The sequence below is a fragment of the Apodemus sylvaticus genome, chromosome 4 (genome assembly GCF_947179515.1).
Source record: "Apodemus sylvaticus chromosome 4, mApoSyl1.1, whole genome shotgun sequence".
Lineage (NCBI taxonomy): Eukaryota > Metazoa > Chordata > Mammalia > Rodentia > Muridae > Apodemus > Apodemus sylvaticus.
The window spans coordinates 164091104-164112734 of record NC_067475.1 but is presented as its reverse complement, the minus strand read 5'-3'; the positions used below and the strand labels follow the sequence as shown (position 1 = coordinate 164112734).

The 21631-nt window shown below is 44.0% G+C and overlaps 1 protein-coding gene across 1 annotated transcript in view; it reads right to left on the bottom strand.

Annotated features, from left to right (window-relative positions):
• Positions 1–2245: 2245 nt before the first annotated feature.
• Positions 2246–21631, bottom strand: part of Mrps28 (mitochondrial ribosomal protein S28) — a 95898-nt gene continuing 76512 nt past the window's right edge. The window contains exon 3 of the mRNA XM_052180891.1: positions 2246–2501. Coding sequence (XP_052036851.1) covers positions 2330–2501 — 172 coding nt within the window. The 3' untranslated portion in view covers positions 2246–2329. The remainder of the gene's footprint in view (positions 2502–21631) is intronic.

Genomic DNA, 21631 nt, shown 5'->3' with positions numbered 1-21631 from the left:
ATGGCCACGGAAACTTAGAGACCAAGGTCAGGCTCAGCCTCGGGAGGGTGGGAGCGCACGGCAGTAAGGCAGGGTCCTGTAACAGCAGCAGGTACAGCGGGTGATGCAGCAGGGACCCCGCTGCTGTGAGCGAGCTCCCATCCTGAAGCACAGCAGAGAGCGAATCTGAAGGTGTGAGGATCGTGACTCTCAAAGCCCTGCTCCAGAGGCAAACTTGCTCTCGTGACTGGACAAGACCTACATCGCCCCAAACACTGCCAGCAACTGGGCCCAAGTGTCAAGAAGGCTGAGACTATGATATATAGATCACTGTTATTAAATAGTTTGCACTTCAATATCTTCTGGATTGCAGGATTTCTATTAACCAGTTACTTTCTGTCTGTGAAGCTACTGCAGGTGACAGCTGGCCAAATGTTTTGGTACTGCAACATGTTAGTCTTTAGACCCACAACATCCATTCCCTGTGCCACACTCACTTTTGGAGTCCGTGCTACTCCTAGGGATTAGTTTCTGTATCAACCGCTCTGGCTCTTCTTGCTTTATAGACCACCACCAGGATGTCAGAGGCTTACAACAATAGGCTGAACTCTTTCTTCTAAAGATTTGGGATGGTCAGGTTTCAGGCTGTGAGTCCACTGGCTTCGGCTCTAGTTCTGAGGGTTTGTGCAGAGCAAGGAAGGCCAAATTCTAAGCATGTTTTAGGTCTGTCTACATCACAGTCACTAAATTCCTATTAAAAAAAATAAGTGACACGGCCTGTCCAATGTCAGGGACATATGATGGTTTATAAATATTATATATGTTGTATATGTAAAATATTGTTATTTAGACAATATGCACCAGGACATTTTATTGAAACAACAGCAAAGCAAAACTTGTTGAGAATAAACAAAAGGATAAAACCATGTTACCGCTGAGAACGTTTCTTGTACTTAAACCTAGTAATAATGTTTGCCCAAAATGATGGTTAATGTTGATATCCAACTCGCCTAGAGATTAAATGCATTTGCTAGCCCGTTCCCTGACACCCTCCTGCCCCCTTTAAAATACCTGTAGCCACAAGTTTTTGTTTGTTTGTTTTATCTTTTATCTCAGACCTAAAACTAACTGCCTTCAGGACATCGCCACTTCAATTTCCAGTAAGTATCTCAACATGTTGCAAACAGTTCTGGGCACTCCCTCAGACCTGTTCCTCTACAGCTCAGTTAAGGGCAGTTGGAAAAGGCAAAAGCCTTGATGTCACCCACTTCTTTTCTCTAATCCATATTCATCATGTAGGAAATCCTGTTGGCTTCACCTTTAACATAGGCCAGATTCCAACAATTCCCCACCTGTCCCTACGACTGTGCCTAGCTTCACACCTGGACAGCGAGTCCCTTGACACATTGTTTCACTATGATAACTCATGCTCATTGTTAGACAGACTACTCAGCCATCTACTTAAGGGGTCTGGCTGTAGTAACAGGAAGATCATACTCTGACCTCTCCCAGGAATCCTCCAGCAAACCTCCCTCTGAATCACTGCAAACAAATGCTGAAGGACCTGTGGGGTCTCCATTGCTTCTCTCCACTACCTCTGCTTCTTCGTGTCTTGAACTGGAGAAGCCCAGGCCTATCTCAGAGGCTTTACACTAGGCATTGCCTCTGTGGGAATACTGTGCCCCAGAGACTACTGTGGCTTCCTCACTTCCCCCTTATATAAGGCCCTCTGAATCACTGCTCTGTGACCTTGTACTGACCACACATAAATGTTGACCCATCACTTGGAACCTCGTACCCATCCCTGCTTTATTTTTCTCTTGGGCAGGAACCACTAACAACAATACATTTTTCTTGACTGTCCACTTTCCAAATCAAGGCAAGTTATTGTGCATTACTTGTTGGTTAGCACTGCCCCATTCAGACAGTACTCAAAGAATTAGAGAAACTATCAGGGTTGCTTATGTTACCCCAATCCAACAAAAATGAACAATTTTCTAGACAGATACCAAATACCAAAGTTAAATCAGGATCAGATAAACCAACTACACTGTCCCATAATCCCTAAATAAATAGAAGCAGTCATTGAAAGTCTCCCAACCAAAAAAAGGTCCAGGACCAGTTGGGTTTCGTGCAGAACTCTATCAGACCTTCAAAGAAGACCTAATGTTAACTTCTCTTTGTAACTTTAAAATAAAATTTTAAAAAAAGGTAGGAAAAAGGGGGTGGGACAGCCCAAAATAGCCAAGCAGGGAAGAGCCGTGAGGACTTTTCATTTATTACAACTTTATTCAATTATTTATTCACAGTTTTCTGGGCTCAAAATGGGTCCAAATGCAGCAAGCAGAGTTCATTCCTTGTTGAGTTGTTCCTCTCTTGATTTCGAGTCTCTGCTCTCTTGGAGTCCTAAGAGAACGGCGTCAGCCTCCAGTATAGTTGTATCTGTGGTCCCGCCCAGGAACCTAGATGTCAGTTCCAGATCCAGGAGACGCAGCCGGACCCTGGTGCCCCTCTGGTACTTCCTAAAAAAAGGAAAAAAGAAAAGGAGAAAGAAAGGAAGGAAGGAAGGAAGAAGTTCCATTATTTCTGCAGGTCACACATAAACAGATCTGAAAATGAAATGCAAATTCTAATTTTCATTTTTATTGGCTAAGCTTTGTAAGTTCACTGGTATGTGACAAAAGGTTGTATTTGAATTTCAAGTGTATCAGAATTTTCAATTTAAAGTTGCCTTTAAAGATTTTACATTTATTTATTTATTTATTTATTTATTTATTTATTTATTTAGCGTGATGAATGTGTGGTGTATAAATGTGCTTATGTGGGTATATTGATAAACCAGCCTGCTTCCATCTTAGACTTGAAAGCTATCTTATAGTAAAGACAAACTGGACTCATTCCTGTTTATGATTAAATCTGTTTCTCAGGAATTGGGCTGTGCCGGATCTGCAACCTTAACCACAAATGGTTCTATAGGCCTGTTCCCTTGTTTCAAAAGGCTATCAAGACCTCCTTGTTACAACCCCCTGTTGTCATGGCCACCTAGTTTTGATCTCCTTACAAGCACGTCTTTGTTTCAGAAGGCTGTTGTAACCAGCTTGTCACGCTGATGTAACTCTGCCTTTTGCATGTCAATCCCCCACGTGGAAACCCCCTACTACAGAACTGTAAAGAACACATGTCCAGCCATGTCTAATGCTGATCTCCTGAACTCCGCCTTTAGGGGGAGGCAGCCACAGACACAAGTAAGAAAGCTTGCTTTAATGGATTTGGCCCTGATCTGGGTCCCTGTGGGATTAGTAATATGCATACATGTGTGTAGGTACATATGCACACGTGTGTAGGCACGTATGCACATGTATGTAGGTATGTATGCACATGTGCGTAGGTACATAGGCACATGTGTGTAGGTACACAAGCACATGTGTGTAGGTGTGTATGCACATGTGTGTAAGTATGTATGCACATGTGTGTAGATAGGTATGCACATGTGCGTAGGTACGTATGCACATGTGCGTAGGTACATATGTACATGTGCGTAGGTACACAGGCACATGTGAGTAGGTACATAGGCACATGTGCGTAGGTACATAGGCACATGTGCGTAGGTACATAGGCACATGTGCGTAGGTACATAGGCACATGTGTGTAGGTACATATGCACATGTGTGTAGGTACGTATGCACATGTGTGTGCGTGCACATGCCTACTGCGGCCAGAGGTCAGTGCCAGGTGCCCTACCCAGGTCATTCTCCACCTGACTCTTTGAGACAAGGCTGGCTGAGCAGTGAGCCTCAGGGCTCCACTCCAGGCAGTGCTGCCATGCTCAGCTGCTAGGATGCTCTGCAGGGCCAAAGCCAAGCCCTTCTATATGTGCACACCTGGCACTGTACCAGTCAGCTTGTCTTCCAAGCTCTCTACTTGTTCGTTGACTGCTTTTCTGAGATAGGATATCATCTAGCCCAGGCTAGCCCTGATCCTCTTGCCAACACTTGAAGTCTGAAAGTACAGGTATGTGCCACCAAATTCAGCTATTTAAATAGTTTATACTATAAATAAAACAATGTACTCAATTCTGAAACTCAAACAAGTCAGTTCTTTGAACTATTGTTTATTTTTAATGTCACTTATTGTTAAAGACAGAGTATCAAAAAGGAAAAATTCAAATACATTTTCCCTCCTAAAATTGTTTGAAATAAAGAAAAATGTTAAAAATGCAGTGTGGATAAAATTCTAAATGCAAAGTACTTGCCGTCTGGGACAGACTGCACCAACCAGAACTCAACATAAACACAGCTGGATAAAACTGAGAGACACCGTGTGCCATGGGCTAAGCCAGATGCAGGAAATGTTGACTAATGCCATTTACATGGGAGCCAGAAAAGGCTGAACCCATAGAAAATGACAAGGAAAATGGCGGTTGGGAAGGTGTTAATCGAGGAACACAACAGGTGCAGTTACACAGCAAGAATAAGTTGCAAACAGCACAGAGAGCACAGCAGTAACGCTCTGTGTGCATAAACACACTGAATGCTAACACCACAGGACACGGTTCTATGTCACACAAACTGACAATTCCCAGCAGAGAAGTCACACAGAAGCTCCAAGGGGCTGAAAATCTATGGAGAGCAAATTTTCTCCAGTTTAGATGCAGTAAAGTTTAAAAATAGGAACAATTTTACTCTTGTTTTTATAAATTATGCCTCTGCCTCCCAAGTGCTGGGATCAAAGGTGTGCGCCACCACTGCCTGGGTAAGTCTGAGAGTTCTAATGACACAACATTAAAAGAAAATTACATAATCATATATTCTGTGCATTAAATAAAGTACAAAAACCTCTAGAGTACCTCTGACCTCTGCTCTGCAGATCTGAACTTTCACTCTGTATTACAGTTATTTCTAGACGGACATTATCTTTCTTATTAGCTAGAGTTCCTTAAAGAGCTGCACTTAAATTGTCTGCTGACCCTCCCAGTGCCTGAGTCAAACTGGTGCTTTCACAAATCCCAACCCCAGCACTGAGCACTGGGGTCTGGCGGACATGCAGATACACTGATGAAATCTGAGCCAGAGCTGGCGAGTTTTAGGTGGGACTCTGCAATTTGCTTTTCAAAAGGTTTCAAGGTGGTTTTTGACAATCTCCTGAGAACAGATAGTCTAGAATCACCTTTCTTGTACACAAACAAGTTCAGGACAATACATCCTACACAAACCCAAAGGGCTGGTAAAACTTTACTGTGATGGGTAAAAGACACGTGTGTCAGGGACCTACTGTAAATTCTAAGAACAACTATATAATGGGAATGGATCTAAACAGAGTCCCTCAGGCAGAGGTGGTGGGGCTGCCCCATCATGCACTCTGTCTGTCCTGGGAATCCTAGGACATGAACGTCCAGCACAGTCAACAGGGACAAAGCCATATAAAGAGCAGGGAGCTGTGAACTTCACAATACTTTATTAAAGAGAAAGAAGTTAACTAGAACGCATTTCTGAGAACTGCGGTGTGATTTGAGGCAGGCCTTCACTGTTGTGGTTTAAGATAATTACTTACACACTCAGCTGTCTTGTTTAAGCTTTCCATTGTTCCACATAATGAGATTTAATGGAATATGATGCCAGGAAGCGCCTTCCGGACTGTCCGTGTAGTTGTACATGAGTGCTCTACCCACTGACTCTGACCTAAGCATATGGATCAGTGTGTAAAGCTGCAGTCAATGTGACCGCCGGAGCCAGGACCAGGGACGGTGCCCGGCTCCAGGCCCTGCACAGCTCTGAGTCAGTACTTCAGCTTTGTTCCAATTTCCTCATTGCAACATGAGAATAATAATTATACCTGTCTCCTAGAGTTCCTGTGAACTGTACAATCATGTACCATGTCCTTATAAATGCATCGTCATCATCACTTCCACCACTACCATCACCATCAAAGACCAGATTCTCTACTACAAGAGCTCAGTCATAATAGTCCAGTTTACAATTATATAAGTAAAGAATTCACAAAGAAAGGGATTTAGAGAATCAACAATTTGCTCAGATTTATATCTTATTCACTGTAATCATATAAACACACCCTTCTTAAAATATAACAATGTTAGGGGGTTAGTTAACCATTTCAGGTTGGATTTGAGACCTATTCCAGAGGAGAAAACATATACCTAGTACTGTAAATCTGACTGAGAAACCATGGTTGGGCAGTTCATCAGTGTCAAGGTGAACTACTACAATTATTTTACTAAACAGACATAGATCAGCTCACACTGCCACCTAAACGTGTATCCTTGTACCATAGGTTAGTGCAGCTTCCAGATCTCAGGAGCTAATTCCTCTGGGAAGGTAACAAGTGGGAAGTCACCACTACACGTCTCCCCAGAGCTGGAGGGCCATTGTGGAGGAGGGACAGAGACTGTGAGTCAGGAGGTTGGAGGCCTGGAGTGAGACAGTGTCCTTTGGATAGGACAGTGCCACCGCACTCGTGAACTCAGAGGCTGTAGCTACTGGACAAGATCCATCAGTCCACACTCCAGCATGGAGCATTAGGGGTGTGGGGTGGGGTAGAGAGGGAAGGAAGGGACAGGGTTCGTTGCTGTCTAACAGTTGAGGTGGCCAGCTGGCCAGGCTCTTATTTTCAGCACCTTCCGTTCCCTCTGCACCAATCAGCCGGCTGCGTCAGACCGGTTCAACCTCTACCGATGGGCTGGGGTGCAGGCACCGCCCCTCAGAGGCTGGTAAAGGGGAGCCGTCCTGGGCCTGTGCTGCTGCCCTTGGGTTCTGGGGCACCTTTTCTGCAGAAAGAATTGTCTTGCTGAGCTACCTTTGCTTTGAGTATGTGCTCCTTTTGGTGACCCTGTGATTGCTCTGTTGTTTCTAATAAGGGGGCTGTGATAGGCCATCCAGATCTAGTGACGGCCCATATCCACGAGTATATGGACAGCATAAACTAGACTTGGTGGGATGGAAAACCAGCCAACCAACTAGCACACAAACAAACAAACAAACAAACAAACAGGGGAAAAGGAAGTGGAGTTGTGGAGGGGAAGGGACTAAAACGTAGACCTGGGAGGAACGGGAAAAAGTGGAAAGAGAGTCCAAACACCTTGTGAGCATTACACTAAAAAAGGAATGCAAATGAATTTTTTAAAAAGGAAAATAATATAATACAACGATATAAAAAGAGAATTTCTTTCAACATGAATGCTGGAGTTGGAGGATAAAGCTAACACTGAACAAAATCAAGTAGACCTCAAAGAAGACACAGTGAGCTCGCATCCCCACAGCGGCCACAACACAGCAGAGACAGGCACACACTGTACAGGAAAGGGGCAGGGGGTCTGTCTGCTCTGAGGCTTTGCCACGGTGGCTCGGGGAAGACCGGGGGCGGGCAGAGCAGTGCCCCTCACCTCTGGCCACCATGTCTTGAGTCTCGACAGGGACAGGCTGAGCCTTCTGTGAATCTGCTTACACTTTAGCACCCAGAAATTCTTATGGGAGTGAGGAATTGATCCCATAGGTTCATTATTAGTTTTCCCAAAGAATCTTTTACTCAGTATTCTTTCAAATTAGCTGTAGAATTGTTGACCTATCTTCTGGCCCCCTTACAATTTTATGGACTCAAATCACTTTCCCCATCTTGCTAAATTTACATGGTTCTCAACCTGTGGGTCATGATCCACTAAGGGCCACAGGGGTCCCCAAGGCCATCAGAAAAGACAGAGATTTACATCACAAATCATAACAGTACTAACATTACAGTTATGAAGTAGCAACAAAAATAATTTCATGGTTTGTTGTCACCACAACATGAGGAGTCACAGCATGATTCAGGCAGAAATCTAAGCACTCAGGAGGGCGTGGACCGTCAAGCTGAAGGCCAGACTTAGTTACTAGAAGAATTTGTCGTCTTCTAAAACACACAAGCCCCAAACACACTTACAGCAGGACCTGGTCACCCCGACTACAGTGGGGTCTCCCCAGTCACCCTGCACGTCAGAGCTGCAGGCCCGGAGTGTTGGAGGGAGCGCAGAACTCAGCCTCCTGCTGCTGTCTCCACAGATCTCTACTGCAAACTCGCTTACCTCCAAGTATTAACAAACAGTTAATTAGATTATTAAAACACCATATTGCTTAGTTTGTTTTAATTAATAAAGAAGCTCCAGATGTCAGTTAGATAGAAATGTTATATTTTGTATTAAAAGCACAGGACAGCACTGACTAGAGGCAAATAGGGTGGCTTCAGTGAGAACACTCATAGCTCACCACCTCTGTTTGCAGTGGCTTTCTCTGTGAACGCCAAGTGCTACTTCTGAGGGCTGCTACTGTAGAGATGCAGGCTCAGCCCCGCCTCCCTCTGCACTTTAAAGCCACACACTGCCCCTTCCTAAGCCTGTGTGTCTGCGGAGCACAAGGGCAACTACGTCTGGCTTTGTAGTTCTGCATTAAGAGCATGGCTTAGGGACCTGGAAAGATGGCTCAGTGGTTAAGAACACCGGCTTCCAGAGGACCTGGGTTCAGTTCCCAGCACCCACACGGCAGCTCACACTGTCTGTAACTAAATCTGACACCCTCACACCAATGTACCTAGAATTAAGATTAAACAAATTATTTAAAAACAACAACAACAACATAGTTTGACGGCTTTCCTCTGCAGGTGACATTCTTTACCATCCAATCAGTGCCTGCTACTGCTGGTTCTCATATGCTTACAATAGAGGATCCCTCTGATGTTCTTCAATATAAACACAGGAGATGACACAAAGCCAACAGACACACGGCTTGGACTGCACCTCACTATCCAAAGACAACGCTGCAAGGACAATTAGCTGTCCCTCCAGCCACAACTCTCCAAGGTCTGAACTCATTAGCCATATAAGTTTTCAGCTTAGCTGCTCAAAATCTTTCAGACTTTTTGTCACTTTCTCACAATTCCTTAAAGTTTTTAGACTATTGGAGTAAAATTCTCTCTTGCCAACAGAAAAAAAAAATGTAAATGTTTCTAACTGTTTAGTTAATAGCAATTTGTTTTAATTTTGGGGCATGCTGATCTTTTTTGTGAAACTGGGAGTGCACTCGCACTCTCCCTCTCTCTTTCTCTCTCTCTCTCTCTCTCTCTCTCTCTGTGTGTGTGTGTGTGTGTGTGCAAGTGTGCATGTACTTATCAACCTAGGTCCAAATCGTCACTGCTTACCCTGGCCGCGGGAGCCCTGCAGTGCCAGGGCCACGACAAAGAACACGGCCCACTACATTTGAATGCCCCTCCTCTGGCTGCATTCACCTGAAAAATGATTCGTGGGTTTTTGCAGTCCTAACAAGAATGCATGATCTTATTTTTCATAAAAATCAAAGTTTTTAAAACCATGTCTGGCTAATATTTTGGGTATGACAAAGTTTTGTTTCTTATTTAAACATTAACTCATTTTTTGAAATTTGAAAATAGAATTATACACAGCTTCAAACAAGGCAGAATGCCTTCTGCAGTTACCAAGTAAGACATACCAAGAAATAAAGGAAAACAAATAACACTCCATCTATTTTTATTTTAAAATAACTAAAAATTTGTTGCTGGTCAGAAAATAAAAATATAACATGAAGGAAGTAAAAAGTATAAATGAAATAAAAAAGTTCATGATTCCAAAAAATGCAAATGACTGAACTTGGGGAGTGCACAGGAAGGGACCTATGGCTCCAGATACATAGGCAGCAGAGGGTGGCCTTGTCTGACAGCAATGGGAGGAGAGGCCCCTGGGCCTGTGGAGGTGTGCTGTCCCAGTATAGGGGACATCACAAATAAACAGTATGAAGTATGAAGACAGCACAACACAAGTACCAAGTAGAAGTAGCCGCTTTAAAATTCATTGCATTGATACTGATATGAAAAGCATGAGATACTCTAAAACTTTTAAGATAAAAAATCAAGTAGAAGGTCCAGACAACTAAGGATCGTTTCGATGTGGTTTATTAGATACCAGAGTATGGCGCCAATGGACAAGCACAGGAGAATCTTAAAACTGCTAAATAGCGGAAAACAGAGTGTGGGAAGGCTTTTCTGAGTTCTGACTCTGCGGCTGGTGGACAGAAGCGGTACAGTGCGGACTGTGCTAAGGCCCAGGGCAGCCTGTCTGACTCTGCGGCTGGCGGACAGAAGCGGTACAGTGCGGATTGTGCTAAAGCCCAGGGCAGCCTGTCTGACTCTGCGGCTGGCAGACAGAAGCGGTACAGTGCGGACTGTGCTAAGGCCCAGGGCAGCCTGTCTGACTCTGCGGCTGGCAGACAGAAGCGGTACAGTGCGGACTGTGCTAAGGCCCAGGGCAGCCTGTCTGACTCTGCGGCTGGCAGACAGAAGCGGTACAGTGCGGATTGTGCTAAAGCCCAGGGCAGCCTGTCTGACTCTGCGGCTGGCAGACAGAAGCGGTACAGTGCGGACTGTGCTAAGGCCCAGGGCAGCCTGTCTGACTCTGCGGCTGGCAGACAGAAGCGGTACAGTGCGGACTGTGCTAAGGCCCAGGGCAGCCTGTCTGACTCTGCGGCTGGCAGACAGAAGCGGTACAGTGCGGATTGTGCTAAAGCCCAGGGCAGCCTGTCTGACTCTGCGGCTGGCGGACAGAAACGGTGCAGTGCAGACTGGGCTAAAACTCAGGGCAGCCTGCCGCTGCACAGGAGCTAGCCTCGGGAAGCACAGTGAGCTGTGGGAGCCGGGCATCACATCTATTTAAAAACTGTCACCTGGACATGGTGGGACTTGTCACATCAGAAGCTTGACGCTAGTGTGGACACACAGTCAGCAAGACCAAACTACCAAATTTAGAGTAAGAAGTAAACACTTAGGACTGAGGTCCAACTGAGACTTCTCTGTCAGAACCAGTGGGTACAGGTGGAGTTTATGAGCTTCCAAGTGTGTCTGCTTCCCTGGACTGTTTCGGCACTGGCTTATATTGGAAGAGTCTCTGAGTGACTCATGGTGGAATCTTATGTAGCTCAAGCTTTAATTTCCTAACAAGCACATGCCATTTATGTAGGTCAGCATGAAAACTGAATGTTTTAAATATCAAATGAGAGGTGCAAAACATTTCCATTATGAAAACTAGAGATTAGTATTTACATTCATCTAAACAAAAAGTTTAGCTTGGATCTAAGGTTTACTTCAGCTGAGGCTGTGTTTTTATGCCCATAAGAAATGAGATGTTTTTGAGTGGGGAGGCCTGGCGGGGGTGTAGGGGGGCATCCTCTTAGAGACAGGAGGAGGAGGAATGGGATGAGGAACTGTGGGAGGGCGGACTGGGAGGGGGACAACGACTGGACTGTAAAAAATAAAGGTAATTAAAAAAAACAAGAGAGAGAGAGAGAGAGAGAGATCTTTGAAAGCCACTTACACAGTGCTCCAGAACCAGCACTCTCTAGTACATATAAGGGTTGGATCTTATTTCTCGATTATCTCATACAAGGTATGCTCATTGTTTTGAATTTTGTCTCTCTAAAGGAGTTATTAAATACGCTTTGTTGAGGTGGGGTACCAACAGGAGATAGACGCAGGACAGGGAAGTAGGGAAGCAGAGGGGCAGAAGTGTCCCACGTCACAGTCACCAGGGTGAGGCTAAGTTTCAGTTAAGAAACTCTCTCCCTCCCCTCACAGACTTATAGTCAGGCTTTGGCAAGAGCTAGTGATGACACCTTTGACCCTTTCTGATGTTTGCCCTCCGTATTCCCAACTCTGCGAAACAGTCCAGCGGCTGCACTTTATTGGAAACAGAGAAACAGAAAGCACTGGCTGGGGTGTGACTCTATGGTAGAGTGCTTCTCTAGGTAGGCAAACCCTCAAAGTCCTCCTTTAGTGTGTACCTGGTGAAGAAACCTGAAGAACTCAGACATACACACTTTCCTACCACTATGTTACTCAGTACTAAGCTCCTGTCCCAGGGGCACTTCAGAACTACCATACTGCACAACACTATCACAGTAGGCATCCATCAGTATTTGTAGATTATAGTAAGAAGCCACTTTCAAAGGCCATTGCAAACAGCTACAACTTAGTCTACAAAGAGGTGCGCGCGCGCGCACGCGCGTGCGGTGTCATTCCACCACCTGACCTTTGCACCCTCACCTGACTTCCGGTCTCAAAGCTGTATCCACTTACTGGAAGGCCGAGGAAGAGCCTAGAGCTGTGTGCTGTTCAGGACAGAGGCAGAGTTCTCGAGGAAGGAGATGGGCGTGGTGACGGGGTGACCAGGCCTTACCCTCAGCAGCTTAGTTACCTTTGCTGCTGATCTGAGGCAAGAAGGCAGTTCTGGGAAGACAGCTTCATCCAGGTGACTTCCTTCTAAGTGTTCAGAGCATATAATACTGTCAGGAGTCAAGTACCCTTGAAATGAAGATCAAAGTGACAACTATACTGTCTCTGAACAAAATCACAAGGCACACATTTATGATTTAAATAGTAAATAAGAGGGCTCTAACTTTACCTCAGTGGAAACAGGAGGCTGACACGATTTCCTCAGGGTTAGACAATGATGTTATATTAAGCCATTTATTATCTATAAAACAACATTCAAATCGTAGAATTCTAACTGAAGGGTATACAATAAATAGTCTCTCAACAAATTTTCAGGCTCTTAGAGTAAAGCAAAACAGAGTAAAGAATGACAGCATTTCCTTTCCTTGCTACCAAAAGCAAGCAGCACCCCTAACAAGAAAGTTAACTCCTACTTACTTTACCATTTAATGTGCTTAGGACAAAGGACAGCCCGTGGTGGGGCCGGCTCTCTCCTCCTCCACGTGTGTTCTGGGGATGAAACCTGGGTTTCAGGCTTGGCAGCAAGTGTCTGTACCTACCATCCCATGAGCCCCCAAATAACTATAAAACAATAGTGCCTAGTAATGACTTGAGAACCACCTAACAATGTGTTTTGATCGCATTCGTGCCCCTCCCTTTCCCACTCAACTTCAGGTTTCAGGTCTCTTGTTTGTTGTTATTAACCACTGAGTCCAGTTTGAAAATACTAACTTTTAGAGATTTATCTCTTCATATATGTGTGTGTGTAAGTACACTGTCATTTTCTTATTCTCCTCATACACCAGAAGAGGGCATCAGATCCCAGTACAGGTGGTTGTGGGAATTGAACTCAGGACCTCTGGAAGAGCTGTCAGTGCTCTTAACTGCTGAGCCATCTCTCTAGCCCCTGAAATAACTAACTTTTAATAAGTACTCATTACTCCATTCAAATTCTATTTTTCTAGGGTTATCGGCCATTATAAATGGACTTCTTAAGTCAGGCTCTACAGAATGAAAAGATTCCAGGATCCTACAGCTTTTTCATTTGCCGGGAAGAGACGGATAAAGAAAGGAGAGGTGAAGACCGCCAAGTTATTTGTCTGCTGTCTAGAAATAACACCAGGGTGACTGTGGTCCTTTTACATAAGCAATTCCACAGTCATCACATAACCTGGATTCACTGTGAACTGGGACTCACGGCCCTTATGTCACAGGACACTGAAGAGGTGGAGGAGCACATGGACACAAAGGAGTCCAGGCAGACAGCAGTGGGCACCGAGAATGACTCAAGTGCATCTCCACCCACTTCCAGCCTCCAGCAGAGAAGGCCTGGCCAAACCTTTCACAGGGCTAGCTTACTTGGCAAGAAGGTTGTCTCTTGTTGGGAACACTCAGTATTTGACAACAATGTTTTCAAGGATTTTGTATGCAAATAATTTGAACTTACATTTTGGGGTTTTTTTTCTTGGATATGGGGTCTGATTATGTCACCTACTGGCCTCAAATTCCTGGGCAAACTTCCATTCTGAGGCATCAGTGAGCTGAGGGTTTCTATCTGTTGGATGAGCAATAGCAACTGGACTTTTGGAGAATGTTTCTAGGTCGGGAGCTCTTTACCCTCAGCCACAGGATCTGGGTGGCTGTGACTACACCAGTCCTGGCAGAGAACATTCCATGTCTGCCTTCTTTTATGTGGACAGCAATTCCACAGGATAAGGGCTCAAGATCTAACCTTACTGCCCTGACTCTTCCCTACTGGGTGTGTGGGATTCCAGATATGAATTTAATTGAGGAAGGTACAAAGCGGTCTGTAACACATCATGGTTGCCGTATGAATCCTAAGGATTGTGTGAGGACATGCAAATATCCTGTTAGTTTTATATATACATTAGTCACTCCTTATATGCCAAGCAGATGCTCAGGAGATGAAGAATTAGCCTCCTAAGTATGCTCTGAGTATGACGGCATGTCTGTAATCCCAGTTCTTAGGAGATAGAGGGAAAAAAATCAGTAATTCAAGATCATCCTTAGCTACATAGGAAGCCTGCAGCCTGTTCTGAGTATAGAGGATTTGTCTATCTATAAATAAATAACAATAAAAACCTTCAAAGCTATGCCTTTGGACATGTGTGGTAACACATATGTCAAAATCCTAGGACTCAAGTGGTAAAGACAGGAGGATCACTGCAAGTTCAAGGCTAACCTGATCGACATAGTGAATTTCAAGCCATCCAGGACTACACAGCAAGAGCATATAAAGAAAAGAAAACAAAATACATCGCAACAACCAAAAAAAATAGCTGGACGTGACAATTCTCGCCTGTAGTACCAGCCCTGGAGAGGCTGCGGCAGGAGTGTCACAGGACATGTGAGGCAATCCTGGCTACATACTAAGTTCAGGCTCATGTAGCCTGGACCCAGCCTGTTTCTATCCCCTACCCTCAAAGCTCAGGCAACACCAACAGAAAGAGTCTAGCATTCACAGGGAAGCTCTGTGACAAGGATGATTTAAACAGAACACACTGCAGAGCCATAAAGAACTTTCAGAGTGTAGTCACAGCACACCATGTTAGAGGTGGGCAGACATGTAACTGGTTCTCTTAGTGTAGAAATTCAAGAACTCTAAGAAGCCCAACTGACATTTGTGCTGTTTTTATAGAATGAGTGGAACTCACCAGTAAAACAAAAAGAAAACAGACTCATTCAAATGCCAGCCTCTGTGAGAGAGTCATGCTCCTCTGACCCTAGCCTGAAGACAGTTCCTCATGTACTGAGTGCAGAAATAATTATTGTTTGCATGGCCCATTTAGCCATTAAAGGAGGACTCCTCTGAGATAGGCTCCATTATTGTCTTCAACTGCTATTTAACCTTTTGTTAGCGACAACTTTTCATGAGTACACTCCTTGTTTACTAACTGTAGGTCTCCTTGTGGCAATATTTGGTGAATTCTTCAACGGAGAAGGAACTCAGAAAATGAATATTGTTTTGATTTGATGAAATTAGAAGCTATAAAAGAGTGTTTAGATGTGAGAACAGGAGGAGCCTTATACCCTGGTTGCAACTTCTCACTGTTTTTACTGGTTCCCTCTTCTGAATCTAATCCCATTAAAACAGTTGACTTGCATCTGACTCTTACAAGGCTTAAATTCTCTTTATAAACCCAACCCTCGATCCAACAAATCTATCTAATTAGAGGTGATATTAGAGTTCCCAGTCTCTATTACTTTTTATAGTCTCCTGTTCCTTCCTGTTTGAATTTTATATAAGCATTTAAAAGGCCATAAAAATTTATTCAACAATACACATAACTCTAAAAGGGGAATAATTCAAAAGACATTTAATTATCAATCCCCAAAGTTTGCACATTAACCTTGAAATGCAGTTAACACACAAGTTGCCATCTGGTAATCAAGCACTCCGTGAGAGACCAGGGCTGATGAAGGAGTCGCTCACCTCTGCTCTTAGTGACCAGGTCATGCATGTGGTCTGCATGTTTCACACGCTAATATTTAAACAGAAACACTGTACATGCAAATAAAGGACCTCCAGAATATAACACATGTTCACGCATTCCTAATTTTGTAGCCAAGTCTTACGTTAAAACAAGAGGCTAAGGGGGAGCAGTTCGGCTGAAACACTCTAAGACAACTCCAGAGGCATTAGCAATTATCAAGGAAAAAGCATCTCTCTTCATAAAGCAGTTACAGCCCTAACTCTACAGTCACAAACCCTTTTGTCAAATTGATTATATCAACAGGTTGTTAAAAACCCATGCTTAAGAAGTCCTCTGACGTCCAGGCCAGGCGGGCTCTGCCAACTCTGCCAACTCTGCCGTCCCAGCAGTTTGCAGGATGAGGGAGGTGACACTAGCCAGGCGTGGCTCAGACAACCCCTTGCTCACAAAGCTACTTTAACATCCTGTCTCTACTGAGAATCGCAGTGATCCAACAGTAGCCTGTGACTCTGTCACCACAGGCCAACTGTCTCTAACAAAGAAGCCTCACACACTACACGCAGGAGCCGACCCTGACGGGAACATCTGTGAACGCCACTGTACAGAAAACTGGCTCTTTTCTTTTTTTCCCTTTTCTTTTCTCTTCCTTTTTTATTTTCCAGACAATAAACTTGGTGACTGCTTGGTAAGGAAAGGAGCTTCCTCCTCCTCCTCCTCCTCCTCCTCCTCCTCCTCCTCCTCCTCCTCCTCCTCCTCCTCCTCCTCCTTCTCCTCCTCCTCCTCCCCCCACCTTCTGTTTGCGTATCCACCGGCCCCAGTCAACTGCATCTGCCACCCACCAATCCAGTGTAGGCCCAGAAACACAGGGGAGGGTCTTCTCTGACTTCATAGCTTGAGTTCAGCTAAAGAATACAGACTTTAAAAAGATAAGAAAAACATATTAACAAAAAGAAGCTAATTCTGAGAATACTGTAGAACTTCATTTATATCTACTGAGTGAAATATCCAGATAAAACAAGTTAAAAAAAAAAAAAGGCAATATACTCTCAAGAGGAAAAACCCTGCAAATTATGTTTCTCTGAAGAATATCTACAATGTAAGCTAATATTTCATAATAAAATCTCATTTGATATTTTAGGCCAAGACAGACTTTTCTGTTATGTTTGCTTTACCTCAGATTAATCACTCAGTTTAACATAAAATAACTCGAGGCACAAGAGGCAGGCGACTGAGGATCTGAGGAGGCTGCCCCAGGCCTGCTGAGTGAGAAGGGGAATTCAAGTGTGTACTACAGATGCGTGCGCTCTAGTCGCTCCACCACAGCAGTCGCTCACAAGACATTCTTTATGAGATCAACTCATTTAAAGACAATATATGCTGGCTTAGAAAAAACAAACATTAGAATTATTTCATGGTTGTGTGATAACACATTTCTCTATAATAAATAGATTCTTGGCTCTATAACTAGGAAGAAAAAAATCTTTTCATTATTGCCTGTTAGTGCATATGGCAAAATTAAATTTATTATCATTGAAGAAAATAAAGGATGACTCATTTCTTCTCAGACACCCAGCTCTTGAACCACGTTCCCTTAAAGCCATGTGGAGCCCCCTGGAGAGCTGTGACAGGCAGGACAGGGGCGCCTGCTCAGGAACGAGGGGCTGCGCGCAGAGGTTCGGAGGGTTATAATATAGACAATTATGGCTCAAAAAATTTACTGAAGCTCTAGCTGTAGCTAATTCATATTGATTTTCACAGCCTGGAAAAAACAAATAGACTATGTGAATTTTAAGTACTTTTAAATTTTGAATATTAACATAGATATTAGTTCAGAGTATTACCAAATAACTACAATGTATACAAATGAACTTTTTTTTTTTGGTTTTTCGAGACAGGGTTTCTCTGTGTAGTCCTGGCTGTCCTGGAACTCACTCTGTAGACCAGGCTGGCCTCAAACCTAGAAATCCACCTGCCTCTGCCTCCCAAGTGCTGGAATTAAAGGCGTGCACTACCACTGCCCGGCATAACTGAACTTTTAAAGAAGTATCTGCTACTGGCAGATATAAAATTAATAGAAAACAAGGCTTTTTTTTTAAAGATTTATTTTATTTTTATAAGTATACTGTAGCTGTCTTCAGACACACCAGAAGAGGGCATGGGATCCTATTACAGATGTTTGTTAACCACCATGTGGTTGCTGGGAATTGAACTCAGGACCTCTGGAAGAGCAGTCAGTGCTCTTAACCACTGAGCCATCTCTCCAGCCCAGAAAACACATTTTAAAATATTCTTTAAATCAAAGTCAGTGCAGACAGAATGTTTAGTTTTGCATTTACAGGCTGGCACTAGAGTACTTGTGAGCCGACTTCTGTGCACAGCAGCGTTGCGTACCATGCTGTATTTGTGTTTCCACCCATGTGCCTATGTCACACAGCACGCTCGTCCTTTATGTGTTACCCCGTTTACCCCCACACCATCTGACAGGTAGACATTACTATTACTAGACTGCAAATGAAAGAGCCCTAGAGCTAGGAAAGCAGAGCACAAGCTGAATCCAGTCTGTGCTCTTTTCCTATGCCCCGGAGTCAAGGCAGGTGGATAATAGCTGCTAACTAACACCAACGAACACTACAGGCGGCTGTGGTAGTGAGGGCCACAAGCACACAGGTCCTGCCCGCCATCCTCCTGCCAGTGGGTTTGCTCCCTTCCAGCCAATGGGCCTGGTCATTGCATCTGCTTAGAGAAGTTAAGCACCTTGTGACATAAGACAATTTGTAGATTAACTACAATTTCATTGTAAATCCATCAAAAGTTTCATTATCCTGCCATTGTATGACCTCATCAATTTCTAGAAAAGCTGAACCACTGGTTCAGCAATAGTCTCTATGGAAGGAATATTGACTTGATCAATCAAACAAGAAAAAAATTAATTTTATAAAAATTTGCCAAATATTCATTGACCACAGCCACATTTGATATATTGTGTAAATGGCTGATTCTTGGTGCTCAGCTGGTTGCGGGAAGATGCTTGCATTAACTTCTGCTCGGACGACTAATTCCTACCACACCTATGAAGCATCACGGTTAAGGGACGCACTGAAGTATCAGGGTAAAGGTTCTATGTGGACATAGTATACTTCCCATGCCACGATGCCTTTTTATGGCTATTTATAGATAACTGCACTTTAAAAAAATCTATGTACTAGGAATGCACGAACAGTCAGAAAATCAACCTGGTCTCAATGATTATGAAGAAACTAGCAATCTTACCACTAGGTGAATATTCAAAAGAAATAAAAACAGAATCAGATAGAGGGCTAATATCCAATATATACAAAGAACTCAAGAAGTTAGACCCCAGAAAACCAAATAACCCTATTAAAAATGGGGTACAGAGTTAAAGAATTCTCACCTGAAGAACTTCGGATGGCGGAGAAGCATCTTAAAAAATGCTCAACTTCATTAGTCATCAGGGAAATGCAAATCAAAACAACCCTGAGATTTCACCTTACACCAGTCAGAATGGCTAAGGTTAAAAATTCAGGAGATAGCAGGTGTTGGAGAGGGTGTGGAGAAAGAGGAACACTCCTCCACTGCTAGTGGGGTTACAAATTGGTACAACCACTCTGGAAATCAGTCTGGCGGTTCCTCAGAAAACTGGGCACCTCACTTCCAGAAGATCCTGCTATACCACTCCTGGGCATATACCCAGAGGATTCCCCAGCATGTAATAAGGATATATGCTCCACTATGTTCATAGCAACCCTATTTATAATATCTAGAAGCTGGAAAGAACCCAGGTATCCCTCAACAGAAGAATGGATTTCCAAAAATGTGGTATATTTACACAATGGAGTACTATTCAGCCATTAGAAACAATGAATTCATGAAATTCTTAGGCAAATGGATGGAGCTGGAGAACATCATACTAAGTGAGGTAACCCAGTCTCAAAAGATCAATGGTATGCACTCACTAATAAATGGATATTAGCCTGGAAAACTGGAATACCCAAAACCTAATCCACACATCAAATGAGGTACAAGAAGAACGGAGGAGTGGCCCCTGGTTCTGGAAAGACTCAGTGAAGCAGTATAAGGCAAAACCAGAACAGGGAAGTGGGAAGGGGTGGGTGGGAGAACAGGGGCAGGGAAGGGGGCTTATGTGACTTTCGTGGAGTGGGGGGCCAGAAAAGGGGAAATCATTTGAAATGTAAATAAAAAATGTCGAATAAAAAAAATAAAAAAATTAAAAAAAAAACCAGAATATAGAAGAAATATGGAGTCTTATGTTTCCTGCAGCACTATTCACAACAACCAGAGCATGGGGCGGATCGCAGTGTCTACCAGCGGATGAGTGGATGAAGAAAATGAGGCATATATACACATATATACATATATACACAACAGAATCCTATTCAGTTGTCAGAAAGGATGAAATCCTAAACCACCCAAGACAGATTTCATTGCTATACAATGTAGAAACATCACATCTTACCACAGAAATATATACAAGTATTGTTTCAACTAATAGTAAAATAAAAATAAAAGTCACCATGACATACTAAAACAGACGTTTCTTTTGAGGAGTGCGCCCTCTCAGTTTTCTGGTCTCTTTCTAGATGTGATCATTATTATTCTTGCTGTCCTGGTACTTGCCTCAACTTTCTTGATGTTGGAAAACCAGATCATCGTATTAAGAGACTATGTTGGAATGGCAAGATGGATCAATGGTTAAAGCACTGCTGATAAGCCTGCTGATCTAAGTTCAACTCCTAGAACTTGTATGGTAGCAGAGAACCAACTCCTGTATGGTGTCCTCCAACTTTCACATGCACACCGCAGCATGCATACACATGTATACAGACACAGATGTACTCACATACATACACGTAAGAATCTGGTAAGATGTCACTAAGGATTCGTGATACCTTTATAAGGGCTAAAGTAAACTCTCCAACTCCTTGAGGAATGTGCCGAATATCATTCTAAAGCTTTACATCTAGGACTACGCTAATGCTCTGCGTTCTAAAGAGAGCATTCTGGTAAGATGATGGCAGGCTTCAGTGCAGGGGCTTTTCAGGCACTGTCTTTAAAATTCAATAGACATTTTTCCAAATGTGTTCATTAGTAAACAACCCCCTTTACTTTAGGTTATTTTGAAGTGTTTCTTATAAATCTTGGTCCTGGGATAGGATGCACTGCAGATTCAGAGAGAACACTTGGCAGTGGCAACACAGCTGCACAGCAGAGTCTTACCGTCTACACAGGTGACCCTGCCTTTACTGCACAGCAACACAGCTGCACAGCAGAGTCTTACCATCTACACAGGTGACCCTGCCTTTACTGCACAGCAACACAGCTGCACAGCAGAGTCTTAGCGTCTACACAGGTGACCCCGCCTCTGCAGCACAGCAACACAGCTGCACGGCAACACAGCTACACAGCAACACAGCTACACAGCAGAGTCTTACTGTCTACACAGGTGACCCAGGCTTTACTGCACGGCAACACAGCTGCACAGCAGAGTCTTACCATCTACACAGGTGACCCCGCCTCTGCTGCACGGCAACACAGCTGCACAGCAACACAGCTGCACAGCAGAGTCTTACCATCTACACAGGTGACCCCGCCTCTGCAGCACGGCAACACAGCTGCACAGCAGAGTCTTACCGTCTACACAGGTGACCCCGCCTCTGCTGCACGGCAACACAGCTGCACGGCAACACAGCTGCATGACAACACAGCTACACAGCAGAGTCTTACCGTCTACACAGGTGACCCAGGCTTTACTGCATGGCAACACAGCTACACAGCAGAGTCTTACCATCTGCACAGGTGACCCCGCCTCTGCTGCACGGCAACACAGCTGCACAGCAGAGTCTTACCATCTACACAGGTGACCCTGCCTTTACTGCACAGCAACACAGCTGCACAGCAGA